This window comes from Aotus nancymaae, unplaced genomic scaffold (genome assembly GCF_030222135.1).
Source record: "Aotus nancymaae isolate 86718 unplaced genomic scaffold, 86718_ANA_hifiasm-v0.15.2.pri h1tg000010l, whole genome shotgun sequence".
Classification (NCBI taxonomy): Eukaryota; Metazoa; Chordata; class Mammalia; order Primates; family Aotidae; genus Aotus; species Aotus nancymaae.
The window spans coordinates 61,157,193-61,184,772 of record NW_026988421.1 but is presented as its reverse complement, the minus strand read 5'-3'; the positions used below and the strand labels follow the sequence as shown (position 1 = coordinate 61,184,772).

The window sequence follows — 27,580 nt, the reverse complement described above, 5'->3', positions numbered from 1 at the left end:
AGACATGCGGATCACAATCACAAAGCAAGTGGAGTCACATGTCCTTTTCTGGCATGGGGGGGTCAGATGCGTGACCAGAGAGAGGCCACTCCCTACCCCTTCCTGCCAGGAAGCCCAGGGCCCAGACCACTCCCGCTCTTCCAATCTTAGCGAACTGATTCAGCAGCTGAACAAGGCAGTGGCTCTCCTCCTTTCTTATGTTATTTTTTGAGACAGGGTCTCACTCTGTTGCCCAGGCTGGAGTACAGTGGCGTGATCTGGGCTCACTACAACCTCTACCCCCCAGCCTTAAGCAACCTCTACCTCCCACCCCCAGCTTCCCAAGTAGCTGGGACTACAGGCGTGTACCACCACGCCTGGCTAATTTTCAAAAATTTTTTGTACAGAGAACGTCTTACTATGTTGCCCAGGCTGGTCTCAAACTTCTGGACTCAAGCAGTCCTCCAACCTAGGCCTCTCCAAAATGCGGGACTAAAGTGTGAGCCACTGCACCGGCTCCTCCCCTTTCTTAATACGATCTCCCCACGCACCTACATAGCCTCTGGTCTGACCACAGCTCACCAGGCTTATGAGTGAGCCCATGCCCACCCTCACCCTCACCTCCTCTCCCACTGCCAAGCCCCCACCTAAGGGGGCCCAGGAGGAGTGGGGTGAGGGTCACATCATGTCACTGGTGTGAGCTGGTGAAGTGAAGCCACTTCTCTCTCTCCCTAAGGATCCCAGTCAAACCCTACAAACTGTTCATTACCTTGTCCCAGATAATCCCCAGTTCCTGAACGCAGAGCCTTCAGGCTGGCTGGGCTCTGGCAGGGAATTTCCCCAGCGTGAACCACACCCTGATATCCCCTAACCCAAAGGGATCCCAGCAAGCTCTGTGCATCCCAACTGGAAGGCCCACTCACTGCGGATGAAGCTTGTAGAGCGTCCCATCCACTCCCACAGTCACGTTCAGACGGTCCAGTCCTCTGTTCTCGCGGATCTTATCCACCACCGCAGCCATGCCTGCGCCACACAGCTGCGCAGCCCTCCTGGACACCACCCCGCACACGGTCTTGACGAGGATACTGTCATCGCAGGTGCTATTCAGACCCAACTGCTGGAGGATGGCCCGGACCTGGAGCAGTGCTAATCGGTCACTGTAGGAGACAAAAGCCAGAGGGCTGGCTGAAGCGGGACCCACAAGAGCAGCCTGGGGACCGCCTCCAAAGGACAGGCCCCCAGTCACTGTACTCATCCACAAATAGAGTCAAGGGCAAGCATTCCATGTTAAATTGTGGAGAATCTGGCAAATCTAGTAAAATAAAAATTGAAAAATTTAAACCATTCACTGTGTCAACATCTAGGAAAATGCTATTCACATTTTAATATATTTCCTTCCAGTTTACTTTTCCTAGCTGGTATGTTTCTCACGATATGCAAAATGGGCTTGACATCGAGATGTGATTTTCTTCCTCTTTTCCCATTTTACACATTGGGCAATTTCCTACAGCCTTATCTGCAAACAGGACTGCCAACAGCTGCCACAGTATTCCACACTAGGGACATACCATGCTTTCTTTAGCCAGTTTGGAGAAATTCAAGTTAATTGTAATTTTCTGCTATTATAAAGAAACATTTTGATAAAGTTTGTTTATAAACCTTTGTGTGCAATTCTCATTTTTTTCCTTAGGATAAACTTCTGGGTGAAAGAGCTTTTGCTATACATTGCCAGATGCCTTTCAGAAAATTGCACCAATTTACTCTCTCCTCAGCAGAGTATTTGGCCACACTTATACTCAGTGGAAAAGACCATTTTTTACAACTTTTGACAGTTTTATAAGATGGCATCACAACACTGTGGTTTAATTTATATTCTTCTCTATTAGTGAGGATGATTTTTTTTTTCATTTGTTCTTTGACCATATAAGCTCTTATGTCTCATATAAACTCATATAAACCTCTTATGTCTCAAGACTCTTCTCCCGGGATATTTGTTTTGTTTATATTAAATGGAAAGAGATGATGATGACTGGGATGGAAACAAAGAAGACCAGCCACGCTGCTCGGAGGACTTACCACGTAACGTGTATTTTACATACATTACCGTACTTACTCCTCAACCAACCGATGCATCCAATGCATGTGTGACTATTCACATTTTAAAGATAAGGAAACTGAGGCTGGGAGAAACGGAGTATCTCACTCAAAGCACGCAGCCGGTGGAGAAGAGCAGGGCAGGTCTAGAGCAGACCTGCCAAAGCCCACCATGCCCTGCTAGGCATCTTGTCACACACAGTACAAATGTCTTCCTCAGTTTACCGTTGCCTTTTAAGTTTGATTACTACTTTTTTTTTTTTTTTAACTTATAGATGCTATGTAGCTATATTTGGCAGTTTTTCTTTATGATTTCTTTCTTTGCTATTATGCTTGAAAAGACTTTCCCTACCACTTCACACCCATTAGGATGGCTATTCTCAACCCAGAAAATAACAAGTGTTGGTGAGGATGTGGAGAAACTAGAGCTTTCAAGGGCTGCTGGTGGGGATGTAAAATGTTAGAGCCACTGTGGAAAACAATATGGTGGTTCCTCAAAAAATTAAACAGGGAATTGCCATATGATCCCGCAATTCCACTTGGGGTGCGTATACACACACAAAAACTGAAAGAAGGGACTCAAGGAGATACTGGTCACCCGTGTTCACAGCAGCATTTGTCACAATATCCAAAAAGTGGTAGCAAGCCAAGTGTCCATGGAGGGATGAGTGGATAAACAAAATGCAGTGTGTGCGTGCAATGGAATATCACTCAGCCTTAACAATAAGGTTATTGTGACACGTGCCACGATACAGGTGAACCTGAAAGACATTATGCTAAGTGAATTAAGCCAGTCACAAAGGACAAATGCTGTATGATCCTATTTATATTAAGTATCCAGAGTTGTCAAATTCAGAGAGACAGAGAGTAGAATGTTGGTTGCCAGGGGTGGGGGGAGGGAGGAATGAGGAGCTAGTGTTTGCTGCATACAGAGTTTCAGTTGAGAAGATGAAAAGAGCTGGGCGTGGTGGCTCATGCCTGTAATCCCAGCACTTTGGGAGGCTGAGGTGGGTGGATCACTTGAGGTCAGGAGTTCGAGACCAGCCTGGCTAACATGGTGAAACCCCATCTTTAAAAAAACAAAAAAGAAAAGAAAAGAGTTCTGGAAATGGATAGTGGTGGTGGCTGTACAACTACGTGAATCTACTTAATGCCACTGAATTGAATACTTAAAAACCATTTTGCCTGGGTAAGCAATGTATAGGCTTGTTAGGTTTTTTGTTTAAGATTTAATATTTTTCTTTCTTTCTTTTTTTTTTTTTTTTGAGACAGGGTTTGTCTCTGTCGCCCAGGCTGGAGTGCAGTGGTGCCATCTCAGCTCACTGCAACCTCTGCCTCCTGGGCTCAAGCCATCCTCCCACCTCAGCCTCCTGAAGAGCTGGGACCACAGGAATGTACCACCACACCCAGCCAGTTTTTATTCTTTTTGTAGAAATGAGGTCTTGCCATGTTGCCTGGGCTGGTCTCGAACACCTGAGCTCAAGTGATCCGCCTGCCTCGGCCTCCTAAAGTGCTGGGATTACAGGCATGAGCCAGCACACCCAGCCTGCTAGGTTATTCACTCAGAGCCTGCGTTAGGTTACTATGACCATTCTAAGAAGATGGTATTTGCACAGTTGCTTGTTTTTCTGACCATGTTTCCTCCTCACACAGCGTGCCTTGGAAGACAGCAGAGGCAAAGAGAAAAGTAGAAAGGAGGAGCAACTTGCTGAAGGACTTCAGCTCCTGGGTGGCTGACACTGGACCCCAGGCTGCCTTTCAGATAAATCCAGGGTGGGCCCTACGCTCCCCCAATATAAGCATTTGTAATGCACCTTTACGATCTGAAATGGAATCCATATAACCTTCTTACACACATAATTTCACATAAATCAATATAATGCCCCAACATAAAGGACAGATCAAAGGAAAAGTAATATATGATTTCACTATGCAAATGCCCAGGGTCTGCTATTCCAGAGGAGAATAAAAACCTCACATATGGCCAAAATGTCCCCTAGGGTCCCTACCACCCCCATCACAATCCACTGACCAGACGACCTCTGAAGGGTGGGTGCTGGCAGGGAAGGCACTACCCACTCACCTCTCGATCTGAGAGAGGAACTTGGTCTCAAAGATGCCCCGGGTCTTCAGCGTCTCAGAGATCTGCCCTCGGAAAAGGAATCCCTTCTTGGTGAAGTCGATCAAGATGTTGCGGACGATTTCACCCAGGTACATGCCACTGATCATCTTCTCGTACCTGAGATGGGAGGAGGGGCCTAGGGTGTCTATGGGAAGTGGCCAGGAGGACTGTCAGCCCTTGGTCTCATGGTCATTCCGCATCTCTTACTGCCCCTTAGTACATCCCCAACAGCCATGTGCCCTGCAGCCTGTGCTGCTGCAGAGGCAGAGTGGGAGCACCAGCAAGGACCAGGGAGTCCTCCACTCTCTCACATCAGAAACAGAACCACCGGCATTCATTCCTACCCGCTAGACTGATCTCCCTCCTTAGCTAAACTCCAGCTCTTGCCCCAAAGCCACTTCCCTGAGAGCTTGTCCTCCTCCTCCATCCTGGGTTCTACCTGCTTGTTTCAGGTTCCCACACACCTCCCCATTCTCCTCCTTCACAACACACATGAGCCCACTGCTCCACAACCACTGCTGCAGGGACAGCCCCAAGAGGACAGGTCATGTGTGTCTCGTTCAGCTCTGAGTCCCCAGGGCACAGCACAGCATAGCACTGGGCCCTCAGTAAAGTGCCCCAAAAATATCTGCAGAATAAGCAAATGACTGGGCTAAGTCTTAAAGGAACAAGAAGACAGAAAAAGGTTCCTAGATTTTTCTGAAGGTTTTGCAAATACCCAGAGTACTGGTCAAGCCCACAACAGAGTGACAGGGCCACACAAGAGGGAGAATTCAGTGGCCACAACACACTGGAGGTCAACCTGTTCTTGGGACTTTGAATTTCCTGCCCTCTCCATGCTCAAGAATCTCAAGAAATAACAGGATTGATTTATTTCCATGGCACATGTGCAAGCCCAGTGTCCCAAAGCTGAGATGAGTCCCCTGGAATTCAGATACTCCAGGATTCCTCCTATTTCATGTGGTCCATGGAAGAACATGAAACAGCATGGAATCACAGAGGGTGGGCGCCACTACCAAGTTCCATCCAGTCCTTCTCATCCCACTCAGAGACCACCCCTGCTTGGTGCTGACATGTCTTTAACCCCTTCCAACACTTGCTGATCCCCCCTTTTTAACCAAGGGGCCTCACTGTTATTGTTATTATTGTTAGTAATTTGTAGTAGAGATGGGGTGGGTCTCGCTATGTTGCCCAGGGTGGTCTCAAACTCCTGAATTCAAGCAATCCGCCTGCCTCGGCCTCCCAAAGTGCTAGGATCAGTTTGATGACCCACAGCACCCAGCCCAAAGGGGGTTTTAGTTCAGAGCTTTTGACAGACGAAGCATCTAGCTAGACATGAGTAACATAGTTCTTCACTACACTCATTTTACTGTTACCATCTGTTTATGGTAACATTGGTTCTCCTTCTTTTTCCACCTTCATTAAATGTCAGTAAAGACTAGTGCCAGGCACAGTGGCTCACGCCTATAATCCCAGCACTTTGGGAGGCCGAGGCGGGTGGCTCTTCTGAGGTCAGGAGTTCGAGACCAGCCTGATCAACATGGAGAAACCCTGTCTCTACTAAAAATACAAAATCAGCCAGGCGTGGTGGCACATGCCTGTAATCACAACTACTCAGGAGGCTTAGGCAGGAGAATCGTTTGAACCTGGGAGGCAGAGGTTGCTGTGAGCCGAGATCATGCCATTGCACTCTAGCCTGGGCAACAAGAGCAAAACTCCATCTCAAAAAAAATAAAAAGACTATAAGGTGATTTAAAGAAAAACTCTAAGTAAATAACAGCATAGGTGGTATTCAGAAAAGGCAAAAACCTTGAGGGGGGCTAGGGAATAACTCATGTTGGGTGCTACTCCAGCCCTTCTTTCTGCTCCAGGAGAGACAACTTGGACCAACTCATCCTGGCTGTGGCAGAGGATGGCCTGATTCCTGGGGGCTTGAGACAAAGGGTCATTTGTCTCATTTTGGAGTATGGTGGACACTGCCATTTCAGACATGGTCTCTGAGACCTGAGCTGCAAAGCTCCACGTGGCCACTAGGTGGTGCAGGAGGCTCACGGAGGGAAGGACGACTGGGACAGGGCCTCTGCTTCAATAACCCACCGCCCAGCCACCTTCACCCCACCCCGTTGTTATTCTGATGGGTAAGGCACACAGCAAGAGGACTGGAAGGCCAGAATCCTCCAGGCGGCCCCTAGACGGGCATCAGCCCTAAGCTTAGCATCATGCACCACACTGGGGGTCTATCCTCCCTTGTTCTCTGCTGTCTGTAGACAAAAAAGCCAAGGTCAGGACTGAGCCAGGGGGCCCAGTCTTGAAGCCTCTATTCAGATCTCTCCTCCTAGAAACATATTCCACTGCAAGAATGCAGCCAAGTGTTGTCCCCACCCCGACTGTGGGGACAACAGAGGACTGTGGATGTCCTCTCCGCCGAGCGGGGTTACCTTTGTTTCCCGGCATTTAGGGAATATTCGTCCACCAGTCTGTCATAATTTGTCCTGATGTCATCCAGACACCCGTTGTCCCCAAAGGCCCCCCACTCCATGTTGATGCACATCTGTCCCTGGTCCCCGTCCACCATCTCCACGTTCTTCATCTCCTCCATGTAGCAGGCATTGCTGCCGGTCCCTGGAACACACGAGGAGCCAATGAGGAGCAGTGGCCTTGCATTTGGGGGTCATGCAACTGGGTCTGGGGTCTGGGATCTAAGGTTCCACAGACAGGGGGCACTTTTTTTTTATGATGAACAAAGTAACAGTTTTGCTTTCCCAGTGATTTCCAGAAAATTTTTGAAATGTAAACAGAGAGTTTGAGCCACATCACCCAGAGACTATCTGCTTAGCTGACTTTTGGCCAAGAGCCTATGTGTTTACCTGTCCAGGTAGGGTTATGTTCATTTTACTAGAAGATGGCTTTATATATAGCAAAGGGATGAAGCTTCAATGGTGGAAGTTTAGGCAACATTCAGACCAGAAAAAAATATATACATATACACACAAAAACATGCACACATGCCTACTCAGTTACACATGCCTACATGTATGTGGATAAAACATTAGGGGATTATTTTCTATTATACCATGGACATTCACTTATTTTCTTTTTCTTTTCTTCAAGACGGGATCTGGCACTGCCACCCAGGCTGGAGTACAGTGGTGCAATCTCAGCTCACTGCAACCTCCACATCCACGGCTCAAATGATTTTCCCACCTCAGCCTTTCAAGTAGCTGGGACTACAGGCATCACCACCATGCCCAGTTAATTTTTTAAAATTTTTAGTAGAGATAGGGTTTTGCCATGTTGCCCAGGTTTATCTCAAACTCCTGGGCTCAAGCTACCCTTCTTGCCTCAGCCTCCCAAAGTGCTGGGATTAGAAGCATGAGGCACCACGCCAGCCCCATTTATCTTTTCTTGACAAGGATGGTTGGTCATGAACTATGCCTGCTCAATAAACTTTCCTACGTGTCTTAGAATGAAGCCCACAGTTAGTGCAGGGCAGGACAGTGTCTTCTGCATTTCAAGGGGGCCTTTCGAAAGCAATGGTTTTTCATCCTATTTGTATCAGATCTCTGAAGATCAGAGGATTCTTCTGTGAAAAAGGTACCTTTCTCTGAGTGTACCCACACACCGCAAACATGCAACCTGGCATATGCTTTCCAGGGGCTCAGGGATCTCTGACTTCCTTTCCTGAACCCTCTAGAGCAGAGTCACTCAAAATAGAAGGACCGCTGGGCACAGTGGCTCACGCCTGTAATCCTAGCACTTTGTGGGGCCAAGGCAAGCAGATCACCTAAGGTTGGGAGTTTGAGACCAGCCTGACCAACATGAAGAAACCCCATCTCTACTAAAAATACAAAATTAGCTGGGTGTGGTGGCACATGCCTGTAATCCCAGCTACTCAGGAGGCTAAGGCAGGAGAATCGCTTGAACCCGGGAAGTGGAGGTTGCAATGAACCGAGATCGCACCATTGCACTCCAGCTTGGGAAGCAAGAGCAAAACTCTGTCTCAAAAATAAAAATAAAATAGAAGGACCACAGACTGTTTGCACTGAGGTGCTAAAAAACTGAAGGCAAGCATCCTGCAACTTTCATAGCAGTTTTAATTGCCATGATATCCAAGCTTGTGGTCATTGAACTTGTCTCCCTGAATAGACTGGAAATTTAAAAACTAACCAACTAACCAAGGAAGAGTGCTTCACACACATACTTTAATATGCACCTGGATCACCTGGGCACCCTAAGAAGCAGAGCCAGACTCAGGAGGCCTGGGCGGGGACCTGAGCGTCTGCATCTCTAACAAGCTCCCAGGAGATGCTAACGATGCTCCTGGGAACACTGTCCACCCATCCAGGGTGGGATACAGGTGAACTTTCATCAGGAGGACACAAGACACACCCCCTGACCAGACCAACAGGCTTTGGCAGTTTTCAGCCCCTCTGAATAAACTTAAGTAGAGTTCAAAAACTGTACACCTGGACAATTTTTGTTCTTTGTTTTCTCAGCTCCCTTTTCACCCAAGGTTAAAACTGAGAGGAATGGAAGATGATGGGGGTAGGAGATGCATACAAAGCCAAAACATGGAAACCACACATCTTGCCTATGGGAGTCCTGAGCAAAGAGGAAACTGATGGAGGAAAGAAGTAGCTATGCATGTCGCTGGAGCCTGGTGCCAGGAGATGGGCGGGCCTGACCTCCCCAGGAGGAAAGGTGGGGCCTGCAGGAAGAGGAGACCTGCTGTGTCATTCTAACTTTGCATTTCATACCTAAGCCCATTCATAGAAAGAAAGGGAGGGGCTGGGTGGAGAAAGTCAGGCCCCAACAACCTTTCACCAGGAGCTGCTCCCTAGTTTTTTTTTTAGTTTCAACAGAAGCGTAAAGTGGCTTAACAATGAATGAAAAGGTCTTCCTGGCACCTGAAGGCAGTGCTGGGGCATCTTCTCAAGCTCTAGACACTCAGCAACTGATCCAGTAGCAGGGGTGCCACTGCTCATTGGCCAGGTAGAGTCTGCAGATGTTGGCCAAGAGACTCCGGGGTCTTTCCCAACATCCCCTGACACCAGGAGCAGGATCAGCAGGACAAATGGTTTCCTCATAGCCCAAATCAATATGCTTCAGGAATTATGTGTTCGAGGCCCAGACCCCTAAAGTGTTTGGATTACAAGGTAACAAGCTGCAGAGACAACCCTTCTGCAACCCCCTTCAGTGGCTGGGACCATGCACAAACAGCGGCTGCTAAAGGCAACATGGTGCCCAAGACCACCCTGCCCCTTTCTATGCTCTAAGCATGGTCAGCACAGGAGGTGCTCTACTTCCTTTCCAGCGTCAGACTCCTCCCCACCCCATCCCTCTGCAATACCTGCCCAGAGCCCCTCCATACAAGGCCCAGAGAGCTGCCATGCTCACCAGGCCCACTCCAGGTGCCTGTTCCCACTCAAGCCACGTGAGCCTTTTAGGGCCTCATTCCTGGAGAGTTCAGTTCTTGACTGTCTGATCACAAGCAATATGCATTAGGAAACGGGACCCTCCCCCCGCCCGCTCCGTCCAGCCCTGAACTCTGGAGGTGGTCATGGAACGATACTGACAGGTAAGACTACCCCATACAGAGGACAGAGCTTCTGGGCCAAGGCCCCACAAAATAGGAAAACCCCAGCCTTCCCTTCCCCAGGAAAGAGACCTTCCAAGACACTCACCAACAATCAGTCCGACCTCACAGGTGGGCTCCTCATAAGCACAGGTCATCATGGTGCCCACCGTGTCGTTGACTACAGCCACCACGTCCAGGTCAAATTCCTTTGCAAAGAAATGGACACAGCTTTAGGAATAGGATCACTATGCCTGGCTTGAATGCCGCTGGTTCTCTCTCTGCTGCACTGCAGTCAGAGAGCCACTGGTCATCATCTAAGATGGTTTTCCTACCAGTCTACAAAAAGGTAATGAAGATTCCTTTATGGACTAAACCACTGCTATTAAAAATATATCTGAAATATGAGATCTAAGGAAGGGAAAGTATTCTACCCATTTTATGGATGATACTATTAGAGGGAATCATAGAATAGGAAAGACAAGCGGCAATGGCCAAATAGCAAAATGTCAAATCCATTGTTCGCAGTCTGTCCTTGAGAAATAGTCATGCAGGTGCACAAAGGCACACATACAAGGATATTTACTGCATGATGTTCAATAGTCAGAAAGAGGAAACAATCCAAATGTAGGTCAAATGGGCTATATAGACCGCAATTCAGGCATATGCTGGAATCCTGTGCAGCCAGGAAAAAGAATGAGGCTGGTCTAAATGCAATGATGAGAAAGGATACCTGTTTCATATTAAATCAAAAAAGCAAATTGTAATGTTGCATATATGGTATGATTCCTAGTTTTTGAGAGAGAGAGAGAGAGAGAGAGAGAGAGAGAGAGTGTGTGTGTGTGTGTGAATGCATGGAAAGCAAGCTAGAAAAATTAACACTAATAGTTGTGAAACGGGCAAAAATAGATCAGCAGGTATCCTTTCTTATTTAAGAGACAGAGTCTTGCTCTGTCACCCAGGCTGGAGTGCACTACCCCAACCATGGCTCACTGCAGACTCAACCTCCTGAGCTCAAGTAATCCTCCCACCTTAGCCTCCCAAGTAGGTGGGACCACAGGTATGCACCACTGTGACCAGCTAATTTTTTCTTTTTTTAATTTCTTGTAGAGATGGGATCTCACTATGTTGCCCAGGCTGGTCTCCAACTCCTGGGTTCAAGCGATCCTCCTGCCTTGGCCTCCTAAAGTGTTGAGATTACAGGTGTGAGCCACTGCACCCAACCTGCAGCTACCTTTTCAATGCAATATTGTAAGTAGTCTAGCACACACTTCCCGGTGCAACTCAGCCCTTTCTTTTTTTTTATTTAACTATAAAAGACAGCAGACAAATCAGTCCTCTTTCAGACACTCATTCAGCTTCCCTGACTGCCTAGGTATCTGCTCTTTAGACTGTCATTTGAACTGTTTTTGTTTTGTTTTGTTTTTTAAATTTCTTACTTTGCTCAGTGCAATGGGGTTTGAAAAAAAGTCAAAAGAAAACAATTGAAAACAGTCTCTTACTGACTCCCTCATTAATTAATGAGTTAAATGAAATCTTTGGAATTTTTCATTTTATATTTTTTCAATGTCCTCCAGCCAAAGACCACCAGAAACACACCTATAATCTAACAAAGCTGGACTTGACTGACTCATTGCAACACCGGAGAACACACCCCAGGAGGCATCTCAGAAAGTGGCTGGGTGTGGTGGCCCATACTTAGAATCCCAACACTTTGGGAGGGTGAGGCGGGAGGATCACTTGAGCTCAGGAGTTCAAGACCAGCCAGGGTAACATAGCAAGACCCCACCTCTATTTAAAAACCTCAACACTGGGAAACCAAGGTGAGCAGATTGCTTGAGCCCAGGAATTGGAGACCAGCCTGGGCAACATAACAAAACACCATCTCTACCAAAAATACAAAAAATTAGCCAGTGTAGACACGTACCTGTAGTCCCAGCTACTAGGGAGGCTGAAACAGAAGGACTGCTTGAGCCTGGGAGGTAGAGGTTGCAGTGAGCCAAGACTGCACCACTGCACACCAGCCTGGGTAGCAGAGTAAGATCGTGTCTCAAAAAAAAAAACACCTTAAAATTCTAAAAATTAAAAAAAATTTTTTTTAATTTGGATCTGTGTCTGTGTTATGGTTTGGGGGAAGGTTTAAAGAAGTGGGGCTTTGCTCTGGATTGGATATTGTCAGGAGCCGGGGCAATTCTATGCTTACAGACTGGTCTTATTCTTGTCTAAATCCATCATAGTCCCAGATGGAGTGGCTGTGTCTGATGTTTCCGCTCTGCAATTGTTTGTGGACTCTGTGAAATTGTTTGTGTTCCACAGGAGAACACCAAGGCCTAACTGAGAGTGCCAGGCTGTGCCCACCTGTCAGGGGCTACTTCTCTTTCAATTTGTATGAGAGTCATGATTTACCTTTCTTAAAAAAAAATCATCCTTTAACAACACAAATCTATGAGCCCTTGTTTTATTGCGGGCAGTGGAGTGAGGAAATAGGGAGCTTTTCTTGGCCAGGTCACATGCTTCTGTATTGTTTGAATTCTTTTTTTTTCTTTTTTTGAGACGGAGTCTTGCTCTGTTGCCCAGGCTGGAGTGCAGTGGCGTGATCTTGACTCACTGCAATCTCCACCTCCCGGGTTCAAGTGATTCTTCTGCCTCAGCCTCCCAAGTAGCTGGGACTACAGGCATACGCCACCATGCCCAGCTTATTTTTGTATTTTTAGTAGAGATGGGGTTTCACCATATTGGCCAGGCTGGTCTCGAACTCCTGACTTTGTGATCCGCCCACCTCAGACGCCCAAAGTGCTGGGATTACAGATGTAAGCCACCGCACCCAACCCGAATTCTTTACAACAGGCAAATACAATTTTTAGAAGCTTCAAAAACAGTAAAGATTTTGAAAAACATTCTTTTAATAGTTACCTCTCTCCTTTTTATCGCATCCCTTAGTAAGGTGACTACATCGTGCCCCACACAGTCTGTTGCCTTAAAACCCTTTGTCCACGTGATCAAGATTCCCTGAAACATAAAAAGCACCAGGAGAGTCCTGTGTAATTAACCTAGAAGGGGAGAATACAAAATTCCAACCCACCCTCCTGAGTCAACAACTGCTGAGGGCTTACAACATCAGAGACAGAGTTCAAACATATGACAAACCAATAAAATATGAATAGGCCCTCCTCACCATCCTCACAGGGGTCTGAAATAATCCCACTTCACAGATGAAGAAAATGAGGCACATCAGGTAAATAGTAATGTCTAAGTTCACTCAGCAGATGGCTTTCCTGGACGAGAGCCCAGATCCTGATTCTGGTGCTGCCACAGGCATAACCAGCTGTACAGAAGAGTCTGCTGATGCTATAACTGAAGGATCCCAAGAGTTTAGCAACACTGTGACTACCTAAAGTACATTTTAGGTTTCACGGGATGGAAGTTACAACACTAGCTGGGGAAAAAAGTACCCTGGGTGTGTGCTCACTATGATGAATCCAAGGTGGAGGTATAAGAAGTTCTAAGAGAAGTGCTTTAAAAACAAACAAACAAAAAACAACCCTCAACTTTTCATAGATTTAACTGCTGAGATCTAAAAACGTTTCAGAAGAAAAAAGTCCCAAGCCAGTGACATGACTGGATTAACCTGTTTACAGAGGCAAGTGGCCCTACCTAGCTCTCCTAGGGCTGCTCATTAAGCCTTAAACCTTGGCCTAAAATCTACCTCCAGGACTCCTGCCTGGTCACTTTTCCATCTGTGACACCCAGAACTACCTGCAGCTATTCCAACATAACAGGCTGGGTCTTGCCTCCGTGACTCTGCACCATCAGTTCCTTCTGCCTGGAATCCACTCCCCAACCCTGACTGCATGGAGCTGGAGCCACTGGTGTTAAGGACTCAGCTCCCCAACTAGACTGTGGGCTCCCAGAGGACAGGAGCTGTAACCTTCAGCTCTGAGACCAGCACTCAGCAGTCAGCAGGTGCCCAAGCTCTGATCCTGGGCCCTGATTCATCCCATATATTGAACAAACATTTATTATCTCCTCTGACTGGACCCTGTGCTAGGGTGTGCAGGGATACAGGTCCTTGCTTACGGAATACCACTAGCAGAAACAAAAGACACTGTCACTAATAACTAACTGTGTAAGAAGTGTTATAAGCAAGGCAACCATCAAAGGAAAAGGGGGCACAGAACAAGATGAGGTTCTTTCTTTGCCTGGAGGACCAGAAGGTTTCCCAGAAAAGGTGACTACTTTCAAAGAGAAAAGAAGAGAGAAGAGTCTCAGGATGTCCTGCAGACTGTGAAATAAAGCCTGGCTCAACCCACTGTGACTGTGACTGTCATTTAGGAATGACACTGAGGCTGGAGAAGCCTCAAGGGCCAGCCCACCCGGGCCACAGGGGATTCAGTGCTGCCCGATGACTCAGCCCTGAGGACAGACACTCACCGCATCCAGACTCGTCTGCTTGCAGGGAAATGAGAACGTGAAGCCCAGAGGCATCCTGGGGCCTTTGATCCCCATGTAGTCCAGGAAGTCAGAGATGCAGGTGACAATGTGATCAAACAGCTGCAGGAGAAAAGAAAGGATCACCCATGCTCTCTGTGGTTTTATCAGTGGACATGGACCAAGTGTATACACACACACACACACACACACACACACACACACGCATGCAAATATACAAATGCATGGCTGTGGGAAGATTCTGGTCATCACGTGACTGCCAGTGCCACTGGCCGTGTGTGCAGTACACATGCACTGTGGTTCTGTAATCTCACCTCTTCCCCAGTGCCCTGCATGATTTCAATAGGAATGGCGTAGATCTTGTTGTGCATTTCCACTGTTCTCTTTTTCCCACTACGGATTTTCACCAGCAGCACACGGAAATTAGTTCCTCCAAGATCCAAGGCCAAGAAGTCGCCATTCTCTGTTGCAGTAAAAAACGTAAAGAATGTCAGGAACAGGAAAAGCCAAGTGCCTCTTGGAAGCCAGTAACCCTAAGACTCCAGACTTTCAAGGGGAGAACCGCCATAGCAAACATAGTGGAGAAGCTGCAGCTCCTCCCTTTAGAGCACAGATTTAGAGGAAGAGCCGGCACTACACCCCTGACCCCCTGACCACCACAGACTTCGAGCCACACTGAGAGGGAAGCACGTGATTAAATCACCTGTTACAATACACAGACTTCATCAGGGCTGCAACAATGAAAACCTCCTACAAAAATTAATATCTATGTCAGGGTGTGGGGTATTTGCAAAAACAGCCGCATCGTTCCCTTCCCTAAATGTGCAAAATCCTTTGCAATGTGACTGCAGCTCCTTCCACCGAAAGATGGAGTCAATTCCTCCTCCCCTGGGATCTGGCCCAGCCCTAGGATTGCTTAGGCCAACAGAGTGTGGCAGAATCAAACCTGAGCCTATCCCCAGCCTGGGCCTCCAGAAGGCTTTGAAGTCTTCCCCTCTCCCTTGTAGCCCTTGCTGCTAGCACTTAAACAGCCAGGTGGCCCACCGGAGGATGAGACACAGGGCCAGGCGTCCCTGCACCCCAGCCGACAGCCAACTGCTGGACATGTGGGAAAGGGTATCTGAGATCTGCCTCCCAGCTGACCCACCAGCTGGCTGCAGATGCACGAATGAGGCCAGCAGAGGTCAGCCGAGCCCGGCCCTGATGAGCAGAACCGTGCAACTGACCCATAGACGCGTGAACAATAATCAAGAGTGGTTGTTTCAAGCCACTAAGTGTGAGGGTGGCTTATAATGCAGTATTAAGTAACTTACACATAGGACACATTTCTGTCACAAACATTCATTACTCCAAGGACCCATCTGAAAAGCTCTTCAGATTCCTCATAATGCTCAGCTCCAGTGAAAACTACCAAGATTAGCATAAAGGGTTGGATTCTGTTCTACAATTTCCCTGAATGCGACACTCCCCAGGCCCTGAATGCCTCACGCATACTCTATCAAATTTAAGAAGGGTACACTGAGTGTGCCTCCTTCTGCTGGCTCACCGTGGATGTGGGAGAACCTAATCAGTACTGTGGCATTTGCCCAGCTTTTAAGAAAACTTCTTTTTCATTTATTTAATTTTTTTTTTTTTGAGGCAGGGTCTTGCTATGTTGCCCACACTGATCTTGAACTCCTGGGCTCAAACAATCCTCCCACCTCAGCTTCTTGAGTAGCTGGGACGAAAGGCGAGCACCACCCTGCCCAGTAAGAGCACTATTCTGAGCAGAGCTGTGGTTTTAGAGATAAATAGCATTTGCCTGGGAGGCCTGACCAGGAGCATTTAACCTCCCTGAGTCACACATATGACAAATCAGTTAATAAAAATGGAAAACAGAGATCTGAGGGAGTTTCTAGCTCTAGCAAAATCATGCATCACCAGTGCAAAGGCATTCACTGGTGAATCCAACCTCCCCCGCTGTGGCTCAGTCCCTGGCAGAAGCAGGACAGGCTTGTCAGCCCTCCGCAGGTCCTCACCAGTCCCGTCCGGGGTGCTCCGGACGAAGGAGGGCAGCATCTTGACCACGGCATTGTTGTGCGTCTGCTTCCGCAGGCCCAGCTCCATCTCAGCCCGCATCCTCTTCTTCACCTCCAGCAGCATGTCCTTCGTGAGGTGGAAATGAGCCAGGGTCTCCTCTATCTGCCGGTGCTGCTCAGCCAAGCGGTAGGCCACCGCCGTCACCATGGCGGCCCCCTTGCCGCTGCCACTCTCCGAGAGGAGGAAGCGCACATCGGAGTCCGGCACCAAGCGCCTCAGAGTCTTGTGGAAACGCCGGGAATACCTGGGTGGAGGGGGAGGCGTGCCACAATAGCTAGACTGAGCATCTACTGGGGACTTCTGGCCACCCTTTCTTGCTCCACTCTTTAATTATTTTTTTAAATTAAATTTTATTTTTTTGAGACAGGGTCTTGCTCTGTGGCCCAGGCTGAGTGCAGTGCCCCATCTCCACTAAAAATAAAAAAAATTAGCTGGGCGTGGTGGCATATGCCTGTAATTCCAGCTACTTGGGAGGCTGAGGCAGGAGAATCGCTTGAACTAACTGAGCTCATTAAAATGCTCAGATTAGTAACTGGTGCTGAGAAAGGGTTCAATAAATAATCACTCATTTTTTATTTTCACTTGTCTCTTTCCCTTGTCACATAAAAGTCCGGAGATTTCTCAGTGGCTAGCAGAGCGCTTTGGGACAGGAGCTCATTGCTGCCTCAGCCTCCCAGGTTCAGGTGACACTCTCACCTCAGCCTCCCGAGCAGCTGAGGCCACAGGTGTGTATGTCCACACCCGGCTAATTTTTTTATATTTTTAGTAGAGACAGGGTTTTGCCATGCAGCCCAGGCTGGCCTCAAATTTCTGGGTTCAAGTGATCCATCTGCCTCAGCTTCCCAAGTGCTGGGATTACAGGCATGAGCCACTGTGCCCAGTCTAATTCCACTTTCTACACTTGCTTTTTTCATTACACAAACACACATCCACTGTAGAAAAGTTAGCAAATGCAGAGAGGTAAAAAGGAAAAATGAAATCGTTCATAATCACTCATAAAAAGAGAAGATTCTCATTATTACATGAGTATCATATACAAAAAATTCCAGGTCTAGGCCAGGCGTGGTGGCTCACACCTGTAATCCCAGTACTTTGGGAGGCCGAGACGGGTGGATCAAGGTCAGATGTTCAAGACCAGCCTGACGAATGAGGTGAAACCCCGCCTCTACTAAAAATACAAAAATTAGCCAGGTGTGGTGGCACACACCAGTAACCCCAGCTAACTCAGGAGGCTGAGGCAGAAGAATTGCTTGAACCCAGCAGGCAGAGGTTGCAATGAGCCGAGATCATGCCACTGCACTCCAGCTTGGGTGACAGAGTGAGACTCCAACTCAAAAAACAAAAAAAATTCAGGTCTAAAAGATTTTTGCCCTCCACCATGACAAGATAATACAGCACAGTGGTTCAAAAGCACAGTGTTCAAAAGTCAGATGGGGCTGGGTTGATGGCTCATGCCTGTAATCCCAGTACTTTGGGAGGCCGAGGCGGGCAGATCACCTGAGTTCAGGAGTTTCTACTAAAAATACAAAAATTAGCTGGCCGTGGTGGCATATGCCTATAATTCCAGCTACTTGGGAGGCTGAGGCAGGAAAATTGCTTGAACCCGGGAGGTGGAGGTTGCAGTGAGCCAAGATTGAGCCGCTGTACTTCATTCAGCCTGGGCAACAGAGAGAGACTCTGTCTCAAAAAAAAAAAAAAAAAAAAGACAGGAAAACAAGGGCAAGCTCTCCCCACTCCAGCTCAGGTGACCTTGAGCAGCTGACCCTGGAGTAAATGAGGGTCTCAGTATCTGGGTGTCAGTGACGTGGAGGGGACTAACTGAGCTCATTAAAATGCTCAGATTAGTAACTGGTGCTGAGAAAGGGTTCAATAAATAATCACTCTTGTTTTTTATTTCCACTTGTCTCTTTCCCTCACCACATAAAAGTCTGGAGGTTTTTTAGTGGCTAGAAGAGAGCTTTGGAATAGGAGTGAGACAGAACTTCCTCAGAGTTTGTGGTCCGCTGTCAGTGGAGAAGGCTGACAAAATGGTTTCCCCAAAACATTAACAGCAGTCAACTCCAAGGGGTGGGATTAAGGATGATTTCTATTTTCTTCATAACTTTTTGAACTAGCTAAAGTTTCTATACTGAGTAAATGTCACTTGTGAAATGAGAAACATTTAATCAAAGTTATTTTTTAAACTGTGATGAAAAGAGTTCTGGGCTCGTAGGGATGACTGCACAACAGTAAGAATGTACTTAACGCCACTGAAACGTACACTTAATGGTTAAGATGGGCCGGGCACAGTGGCTCATGTCTGAGCCAGCACTTTGGGAGGCTGAGGCAGGTGGATCACTTGAGGTCAGGGATTCAAGACCAGCCTGGCCAACATGGTGGAACCTCATCACTACTAAAAAAAAAAAAAAAATACAAAAATTAGCCAGGTGCACTGGCATGCACCTGTAATCCCACCTACTAGGGAGGCAGAGGCAGGAGAATTGCTTGAACCTGGGAGGCTGAGGTTGCAGTGAGCTGAGAGCACACCACTCTACTCCACTCCAGCCTGGGCAACAGAGCAAGACCTTGTCTCCAAAAAAAAACAATGGTTAAGATGATATATTTTATGTTATGTGTATTTTACCACAATCTAAAAAAAATTCTAATGTGATGCTGCAAATCCCTAAGCTTTCTTGACCAAAAAATTAGCCAAGAAATTACAAAGAAAAAAGAAAGAAAGAAATGGCTAATAAAATAGTTTCATTATTAAGAATTTTACAAATACTTTAGAATTATTTTAGCCGGGCATGGTGGCTCACACCTATAATCCCAGCACTTTGGGAGGTCAAGGCAGGTGGATCACCTGAGGCCTGACCAAAATGGAGAGACACCATCTCTACTAAAACACAAAATTAGCTGGGCATGGTAGTGCATACCTGTAATCCCAGCCACTCGGGAGGCTGAGAGAGGAGAACTGCTTGAACCTGGGAGGGGGAGACAGCAGTGAGCTGAGATCGCACCACTGCACTCCAGCCTGGGCAACAAGAGTGAAACTCCTGTCTTAAAAAAAAAAAAGTACAACCCATGTTGTCACAGGACAATGAGGCTCCTGAAACTAAGGTGAGATGGCATGAGGACCGGCTGGGCCACTGACAGACCAGAAGGCAGCATGGGGAACAAAGCCCCTCCTCAACTGGCACAATTTACAGCTCCTGCCGCTCCGACTCTCAGAGGCCAAGCACCAACAAGTTGCTCATTTAAAAGAGTAAAGCATAGGGGCTTAGAGGATTTTAACAGGAGCTTCTGAAACAAGAATGTGGGTACCGCACCTATGACCCAAGGTCCTCCCAATGAAATGAGGACGAGAGACAGACACATTCCACCCAGCAGGGCCAGAAGCTCCAGAAATCTCCATCTCGACTTTTGAAAGGGCGAGGTAACGACAGAGCGCAGAAGCAACACCAGCAAGAATCAGCTAAGGGTGATACTTCCCAAGTGGGCAACGCTGACCTTACTGCCCAGAACTAGGCATGTTATTTATTTATTTATTTATTTATTTTTTATTTTTTGTAGAGATGAGGTCTCACTATGTTACCCAGGCTGGTCTCAAACTCCTGTGCTCAAGCCTCTTTCCTAAGCTTCTTTTTTTTGAGACAGAGTCACACTCTGTCGCCAGGCTGGAGTGCAGTGGCGCAATCTCGGCTCACTGCAACCTCCGCCTCCCGGGTTCAAGCAATTCTCCTGCCTCAGCCTCCCAGGTAGCTGGGACTACAAGCACATGCCACCACACCCAGCTAATTTTTTTTGCATTTTAGTAGAGACAGGGTTTCACCATGTTGGCCAGGATGGTCTTGATCTCTTGACCTCGTGATCTGCCTGCCTTGGCCTCCTAAAGTGCTGGGATTATAGGCTTGAGCCACCGCGCCCAGCCTCCTGAGCTTCTTAAAGTGCTGAGATTACAGGCATGAGCCAAAGCCCCCGACCAGCATTGTCTTGTCTTCCAAAAAACATTCACTAGGTACAAAAGTCTGATCTCTGAAGAAGGTCACTACCCACAATGGGTACAGAGTGCCAATGATAGCAAAGGGCAGACTCACTGTGGGTGCGTCTTGTAAAGAGACCCGTCGACACCAACCGTGGTCCGAAGCCTAGGTGTGCCCTTGTTATCACGCAGGCGGTTCAAGATGGCGCCCAGCGTGGCAGCCACCAGGTTGGCCGAGCGAAACGAGACAATGGTGCACACGTGCTGGACTGAAACACAGTCATCATCAGATGGCTCCACTCCCAGGCGGGTCAGGATTTCTTTGGCATTGTGCAGACCTTCCTTATTCCTGTGAAGTTAGAGGCCAATATTGATGCATTAAGGACCACACCAGGCAGTGTAAAGCTCTGAGGCTTGAAGGTGCTGGAAAGGAAGAGCCCCACTCCATGTGTGTGTGGCATGAGATGAAGATTGTCAAATGCCTGAGAAGAGCCTGGGAAGGGTTCTCCTCCCTAAGACATGCCAGGTAGTAACAGGAAAAACTGCACCAGGCTCCATTACGCCAGGCCAGGACCATGAAGAGAAGTGGAGAGGTAAAACCATGTGGCCTCTGAATAGGTGGAGAAATGGCTGCTACCACCCAAGGCTCATGAGGCTCGGGAGAATCTCCCACTCGCTGGGTCTGTCAGCTGCCCCTGGATGCTTACACATCCTTCCTGATGTCTCTCAGTCAAATTTTAATTTTCTGTATATGTGTTTTGTGTATCTTTTGTTGGATTCATTGTGAAGTACTTTATAGTTTTGTTATCACCGTAAATGATGTCTTTAAAATAAACATATTCATATATGTATATATATATATACACACAAACACATATATACACTGTCTTTGCAGCTCTCCTGTAAATCTAAAATTATTCTAAAATGAAATGTATTTTAAAATATGTGCATATTTTTATTATTGCTGATAGAAATACAATTGACTTCTGTATCTTATTTCCAGACATCTTTTTAACCTCTCCCGTTGTTCTATTCATTTGTCTGTATTTTAAGGGTATTCCATATAGACTTTTACCATTTGCAAATAATGACAGTTTCACTTTTTTGATTCTCTTTAATTTCTCTTTCCTTGAAAAAAAAAAAAAAAAAACACTGGCTAAGACTACAGTACAATGCCAAATAGAAACTGGTGATACTGTCTTGCTCCTGACTTTAGAGAATGCCTCTACCATCTGTTCTTGTAGGATCTTTTTTTTTTTTTTTGAGGCGGAGTTTCACTCTTGTTACCCAGGCTGGAGTGCAATGGCGCGATCTCGGCTCACCGCAACCTCCGCCTCCTGGGTTCAGGCAATTCTCCTGCCTCAGCCTCCTGAGTAGCTGGGATTACAGGCACGTGCCACCATGCCCAGCTAATTTTTTGTATTAGTAGAGACGGGGTTTCACCATGTTGACCAGGATGGTCTCGATCTCTTGACCTTGTGATCCACCCGCCTCGGCCTCCCAAAGTGCTGGGATTACAGGCTTGAGCCACCGCGCCCGGCCCATGTAGGATCTTTTAAATAGTTTTTTTGGAGATAGCCTTTATTACAATATACATGCTTTGTTGCGCTAGCTGGGTTTGTGTTTCTTGGTAACCAAGAGGAAGGCATGCATTTCCTGACTTGGGCAGTGACTTTCAAGACAAGCCACAAGTATCCCGCTCCCCCTTCTTCCCAGCCGCTGACAGACTCATGAAAAGAGAGGCCTAGAAACGCAGTACCAAGGCTCCCAGGTAATTGTGGCTTTGCGTCTATTGCTCTTGAAGGAGAGGGATCACTGAACAAACTCCAGCACATGGATTTGGCAGAAGAGTTGGTCCAGATAAACCCCTTTCCTCTTCCAGCAGCTGCCTTCTCGAACCTCGAAGAGAGATGATGCAAATCTTTTCTCAGGAACCAGAGCTACGAAGCACTGGTTCTATCCAAATTTCTGGGACCACACAGAGAGCAATGGGAATGACCGCTTTGTGCAGAGATAAAATGGCATTCGTTGCACCAAAGACAGCGGCAAGCTAGCTTATCTTTATCCAGGTGGTCTCACATGGCTACCAGGAGTCTCCTTAACCAGGAATAGAGCCTTCCACACACGGGGGCCAGCAACAAGACAAGAATGCTCTAGACTTGGAAGAACCAGACTACATCAGACTGCCACTGGGATCAAGGTTACTTGCTTCCCTCTCTACATGAAGGCCCATGAGTTATAGTTAAGACAGAGAATTCTGGGTTTCTCATGTGATGCCAAGGGGCCACAGTCAATTGCTAGCTGGCTCTGTCCTTCCTTCCAACTGTCCCATCTCATCTGTTAACCAGTGTTTCTCAAACTTGCATGCCAGGGCACATTTCTGGCTGTTAACAGGTTTACCCTGAAAGAATATGTGTGTGGTGGGGAGGGGGTGGTTTCAAGCACAAAAGTAGTCTGGAAAATGACAAGTCAGTCAATGAGAACTCGGTTTTCTTTAATGCGTTGATGATATTATAAATCTGTATTCTTTTTATACTTTATATCTTTATTCTTTTTTACTGTAAGTCTGTATTTATTTTACCATAATACTACAAAATGGAAGATAAATGTGCTGTATTCCCAATCCTATTGGTCAAGGAAGCAAGGAGCACCTAATTAACATCTTGAGGTTACTAAGGTACCCTTAGTGCCCTCAACACAGTCTGGAGAAGGTTTCCAGACTGGAAGTGGAAGGTGGAATTCCAAAAACCCAAGCTCCGGGCTTCACCAGCTCCTTGCTCGAATTGTCTGCTTCCTGGATGCTAATCTTACCCTGAGTGTGTGTGGAGAGTGGGGGTGACAGGCTGATGGGTGTGGGAGAGGAGGCTGCTCTTGCAGCTAGACAGGAAAATCACCTGTGCACTGACAGCTAACTAGGTCATTCTTAAATGAACCGCCACAAGTGCCTGCAGGGAGGGAGTCCAGCCCAGGATGGGACAGCTAAGAGTGAGGGGACATGGACCCAGAAAGCCATGACACTCTTGAAGGAAAAGCAACCAAACTTGGATTCAAGAAGTAACAAGGGACCTATTGCTCTTCTCTGCCCCCAACACCCTAAGAAAGCCTTGAGGGGGTGGCACCTACTTTTCGATGGCTGACACATCACTGGTGTTAAACTTCCCTCTGGTGAGCAGCTCCGGGGTGATTCGCCCTTCAAATAAGAGGCCCTCCTTGGCCATCTTGACCAGGATCAGTCGAACCAGCTCTCCCAAGTACATGCCACTGACCATCTTCTCAAACCTGTGGGAGAAAGGCACACCAGCACTTGTCAGCCTTCCTCTGCACCCCACACACGAGGGCTGGGACAGACACAAAAGGAATGGAGAGCCTGACCCACCCATCAGCAGCCCCCAGCCTTGTTGGCAGGCAAGACCATACTCTTGCATGACTGAACAGCAGAAGGAGAGGGATCAAAAGCCAAACCAATTCTGGAGAGGGTAAAGTCATCCAGACCCCATGACTGTGCCTAGGAGAACACCATGGGCAGGAGCAGGCAGGGAAATCTGCCTGGAGGCAGGGGGAGCATTCAGATTTAGATTGCAGATGACAAGAAGGTCCAAGACAGAAATGTGCAAAATATGATAATCTCCTCCTAAACTGTATGCTATGATTTTCATTTTTTATCTTTATGTATTTATTTTATTTTATTTTATTTTATTTTAGGGTCTCACTGTCACCCAGGCTAGAGTGCAGTGGCACAATCTCAACTCTGCAGCCTCAGCCTCCCAGGCTCAAACCATCCTCCCACCTCTGCCTCCTGAGTAGCTGGACCACCATGCCGGGCAAATTTTTAAAATTTTTTGTAGAAGGGGAGTCTCATTATGCTGCCTAGGCTGGTCTTGAACTCATGGGCTCAAGTGACCCTGACACAAGCTACAGGACCTGGCTTGTATGCTATACTTTTCAAAGAACTTTCAGCTCCATTCCTATGGGAGACCCCAAGCCCTGTGGAAAGGAGGTGGCCAGGAAGCTTTCTCCCCATTTCCCAGCTCAGAAAGGGTAAATAGCTACTCCAAGGGAAAGGCAGCCACTCCTCCTGGGGCCACTGCCGGGACATTTGTCAGGCATCTCCCTGGCATGATTTTCTCCTTCTCCGGCCAAAAGGATCAAGAATTTGCTTTGAGAAACTCACTCCTCCCCTACTGATGTTACCCTAAACTCCAGGGTTGGGCTCTGAGTACTGACAACCAATCAGCTCACCCCACGGCTCCAGCCCCTTCAGACACCAGCCAATCACAAAAGGAGCACAATGCTGCATGGGAGAGGCTGCCCGGTGGAACCCGAGAGAGAAATCAACACGCAACGCAGAAGGCCCAGCCAAGAGCTGGTGAGAACCAGGGCTCAATGCCATATCTGAGCCAGATTCAGCCCCACCATCCTGGCTGACCAGGGGTCAGAGGAACCCCTGAACAGGGCAGATTGAAAAGGTGGGTGCACATCAGAGCGGCCAGCTGCTCCTCGTCGGGAGCCCAGCTGGCACACCCACAGCTGGCTGTGACACAGCAAAACAATCTGTTCCAGCCAGAGCCGCCCAAGGGCCAAGGATGCTGCCCAAACCTGAACACCCAGCCCTTAACCATCAGCACAGGGTGCAGAGTCTCCTTAAAAACACAGTCCACATTGTTCCTGCTCCTGACAGAACCAGACAGGACTGCCTGGCTGCGGCCACACAGAGGATCCCTGGCAGGAGAGTGCCCTTCTGAGTTTGGTGCTACCCCAAGCTCCTGTGGGAACAGCCTCTGTGTAGCCCTGAATGGGAATCTCAGCGCTGGTGGAGCCCTGGTAGAGCCACTACTCACCTTGGCCTCCCTACCTGTGCAATGGGGATACTGACTGCTTTATATGGAGGATATGCGTTAATATAGGTCAGACAGTGCTACAATATCTGGCTCATAATGAGAGCCTGTGGCCCTTCCTGTGTGTCTGACACTCTTCCCAGCACTTTACCTGTATTAACTTATTTCATCCTCAATACAGCCCTAGGAGGGAGACATTAGCATTATCCCTATCTCACAGATAAGGAAACAGAGGCACAGAAAGGTTATGTAACTTGCCCATGGACAGGGCTAACAAGTTTTGAATCCAGTTAGATGTAACACCAGAGGGTGTACACAGTGCATTTCCGCCTGTCTCATGGACAGTGTCACTCAATGTTAGCTGTCACTATCATGCTAGCAGCCACCTAGGACTACCCCTACCCCAACCTCTCTTCCTGTTCTCCTCTCTAGGCAGCCTTCTCTGTTGGGCAGTGACAATAGTGACAATAGAAAGGGCATTCCCCCTTAGGATGGGCTAACATCAGCCTCCTGGCACCCTCTACCCGCTGCTTTTCACTCTGCCTTCTAACAACGCCCAGAACAATCTGTTCCTTTTTCTATATGGCCTATTACATAAATGGATATTGATACCCCCTTTTCCAGATAGAGGCCCATGGCCAGGGTCTGCCCTTACCCAGTCCCTAGAGGCCCTGTTAGAGAAGCAGAACAAGCAAATAGCACCTCTCACAAGCTTCTCTCTGTTCAAGCCAAGGCTCATGGAGACCAGCTTCTGTTCCAACAGCATGCTTCCCATCTGTTCAAGTGAAATTAATGAAATTGAGCAAGTCATGATCTGCCTCTTGGGGCATGCCACCTGTGATAACTGAACAGGTAATACTCGGGCCCTTATCTTTGTGATAACTGAACAGGTAATGCCCAGGTATCTCGGCAGTCAGACACCTATGACCACAGACAGGTAAGGAGGGGCAGTGCAGCGGGGTTCCAGCCACCCTGCCTGCTGGTGGGCCCAGGCAGGGCTGAGATGGGGAAGGGGAGCATCAACAACCACAAGGAGTCATGGGCAAGGACCTGCACGCCAATGAGGAGTCCCCAGCAGCCTGGGTCTACTTCAACTAGAAGCCCAAGGAAAGAAAAGAGACAGAGGCTCATGGCCAAGCAAACCAGGATCAGAGCTGCCGAGAGACTCTATGGAGGAGGCAGAACCACAATAAGAAAAGGCATCACTCCAAGATCGCGCCATTGCACTCCAGCCTGGGTAACAAGAGCGAAACTCTGTCTCAAAAAAAAAAAAAGAAAAGAAAAGGCATCACTCCATCACCATCCAGGCCAAAAAGTTCTCCCAACCACCAACCACCAGCATTTGCTGCTGCAGTCACGGCTGTTGCTGTGCTGTTGTGTGGGGTAGGTGCTCTGCATTTTGAAGGATGTGATAAGGAATCACAGGGAAAAGGGATTCAAGATCCCAGAGATTCCAGACACAACACAGAGCAAGAAGTCCAAGCAGGCCTCATACCTGCAGTAGCTTATACCTGTAATGCCAGCACGTTGGGAGCCTGAGGCAGGATGATTGCCTGAGCCCAGGAGTTTGAGACCAGCATGGGCAACACTGGGAGACCCAGTCTCTACAAAAAATTTTAAAATTAACCAGGCATGGTACTTCTGCCTGTGGTCTCAGCTATTTAGAAGGCTGAGGCAGGAGGATCACCTCAGCCTGGGAGTTCAAGGCTACAGTGAACAGAAATCACACAACTGCACTCCTGCCTGGGCAACAGAGTGAGACCCTGTCTCAAAAAAAAAAAAAAAAAAAAAAAAAAAAAGCTCAAGGAAACAAAAGGGAAAGGTGGAGCTAACTCCACAGTATAAGACAAGTATGTGCCAAGAATATCAAAGGCCTGGAATGTAAGAGGGAGAGGGAGGAAGCCAAAAGAGTGATCCCTTTTAGAAACAGACCTTCTAGCTCTGGGGCAAGGTGGGGCTCCTGAATACTCAAAGCAGGTTTCTCTGCTGCCTCCCAAATGCTGTAACCACCAATGAAGGAAGGCAGGAGCCACATAGCTATTGTGACAATGTCTTCCCTGTCCACTGTATACAGTAGATACTTAGTTAAATGCTAACTTCAATCAAAGCAAATGGAATGAGTAGCTATTGGTGGTCTAGACCACTTGGGCACTGAGAGCCTTTGCACAAATCTAACACACCAACGTTTTAAAACGTGGTTAAAGGCTGGGCGTGGTGGCTCACGCCTGTAATCCCAGAACTTTGGGAAGCCAAGGCAGGTGGATCACCTGAGGTTAGGAGTTCGAGACCAGCCTGGCTAACATGGTGAAACCTCATTTCTACTAAAAATACAAAATTAGGTGGACATGGTGGTGTGTGCCTATAATTCCAGCTACTCAGGAGCCTGAGGCAGGAGAATTGCCTAGAACCTGGGAGGCAAAGGTTGCAGTGAACTGAGGTTGCGTTATTGCACTCCAGCCAGGGCGACAGAGCAAGACTTATCTCAA

At 47.7% G+C, this 27,580-nt stretch overlaps 1 protein-coding gene across 4 annotated transcripts in view; it reads right to left on the bottom strand.

Annotated features, from left to right (window-relative positions):
- The window catches only part of HK1 (hexokinase 1), a 117,410-nt gene that overhangs the window by 2,179 nt on the left and 87,651 nt on the right, over window positions 1-27,580 (bottom strand). For all 4 annotated transcript variants that reach the window (XM_064374220.1, XM_064374221.1, XM_012451435.2 and 1 more), the window contains 10 exons: window positions 23,383-23,538; window positions 20,375-20,608; window positions 16,238-16,542; window positions 14,534-14,682; window positions 14,202-14,321; window positions 12,684-12,779; window positions 9,880-9,979; window positions 6,634-6,817; window positions 4,157-4,312; window positions 903-1,136 (listed from right to left, as the gene is read on the bottom strand). In XM_064374220.1, coding sequence (XP_064230290.1) covers window positions 903-1,136; window positions 4,157-4,312; window positions 6,634-6,817; window positions 9,880-9,979; window positions 12,684-12,779; window positions 14,202-14,321; window positions 14,534-14,682; window positions 16,238-16,542; window positions 20,375-20,608; window positions 23,383-23,538 — 1,734 coding nt within the window. The remainder of the gene's footprint in view (window positions 1-902; window positions 1,137-4,156; window positions 4,313-6,633; window positions 6,818-9,879; window positions 9,980-12,683; window positions 12,780-14,201; window positions 14,322-14,533; window positions 14,683-16,237; window positions 16,543-20,374; window positions 20,609-23,382; window positions 23,539-27,580) is intronic.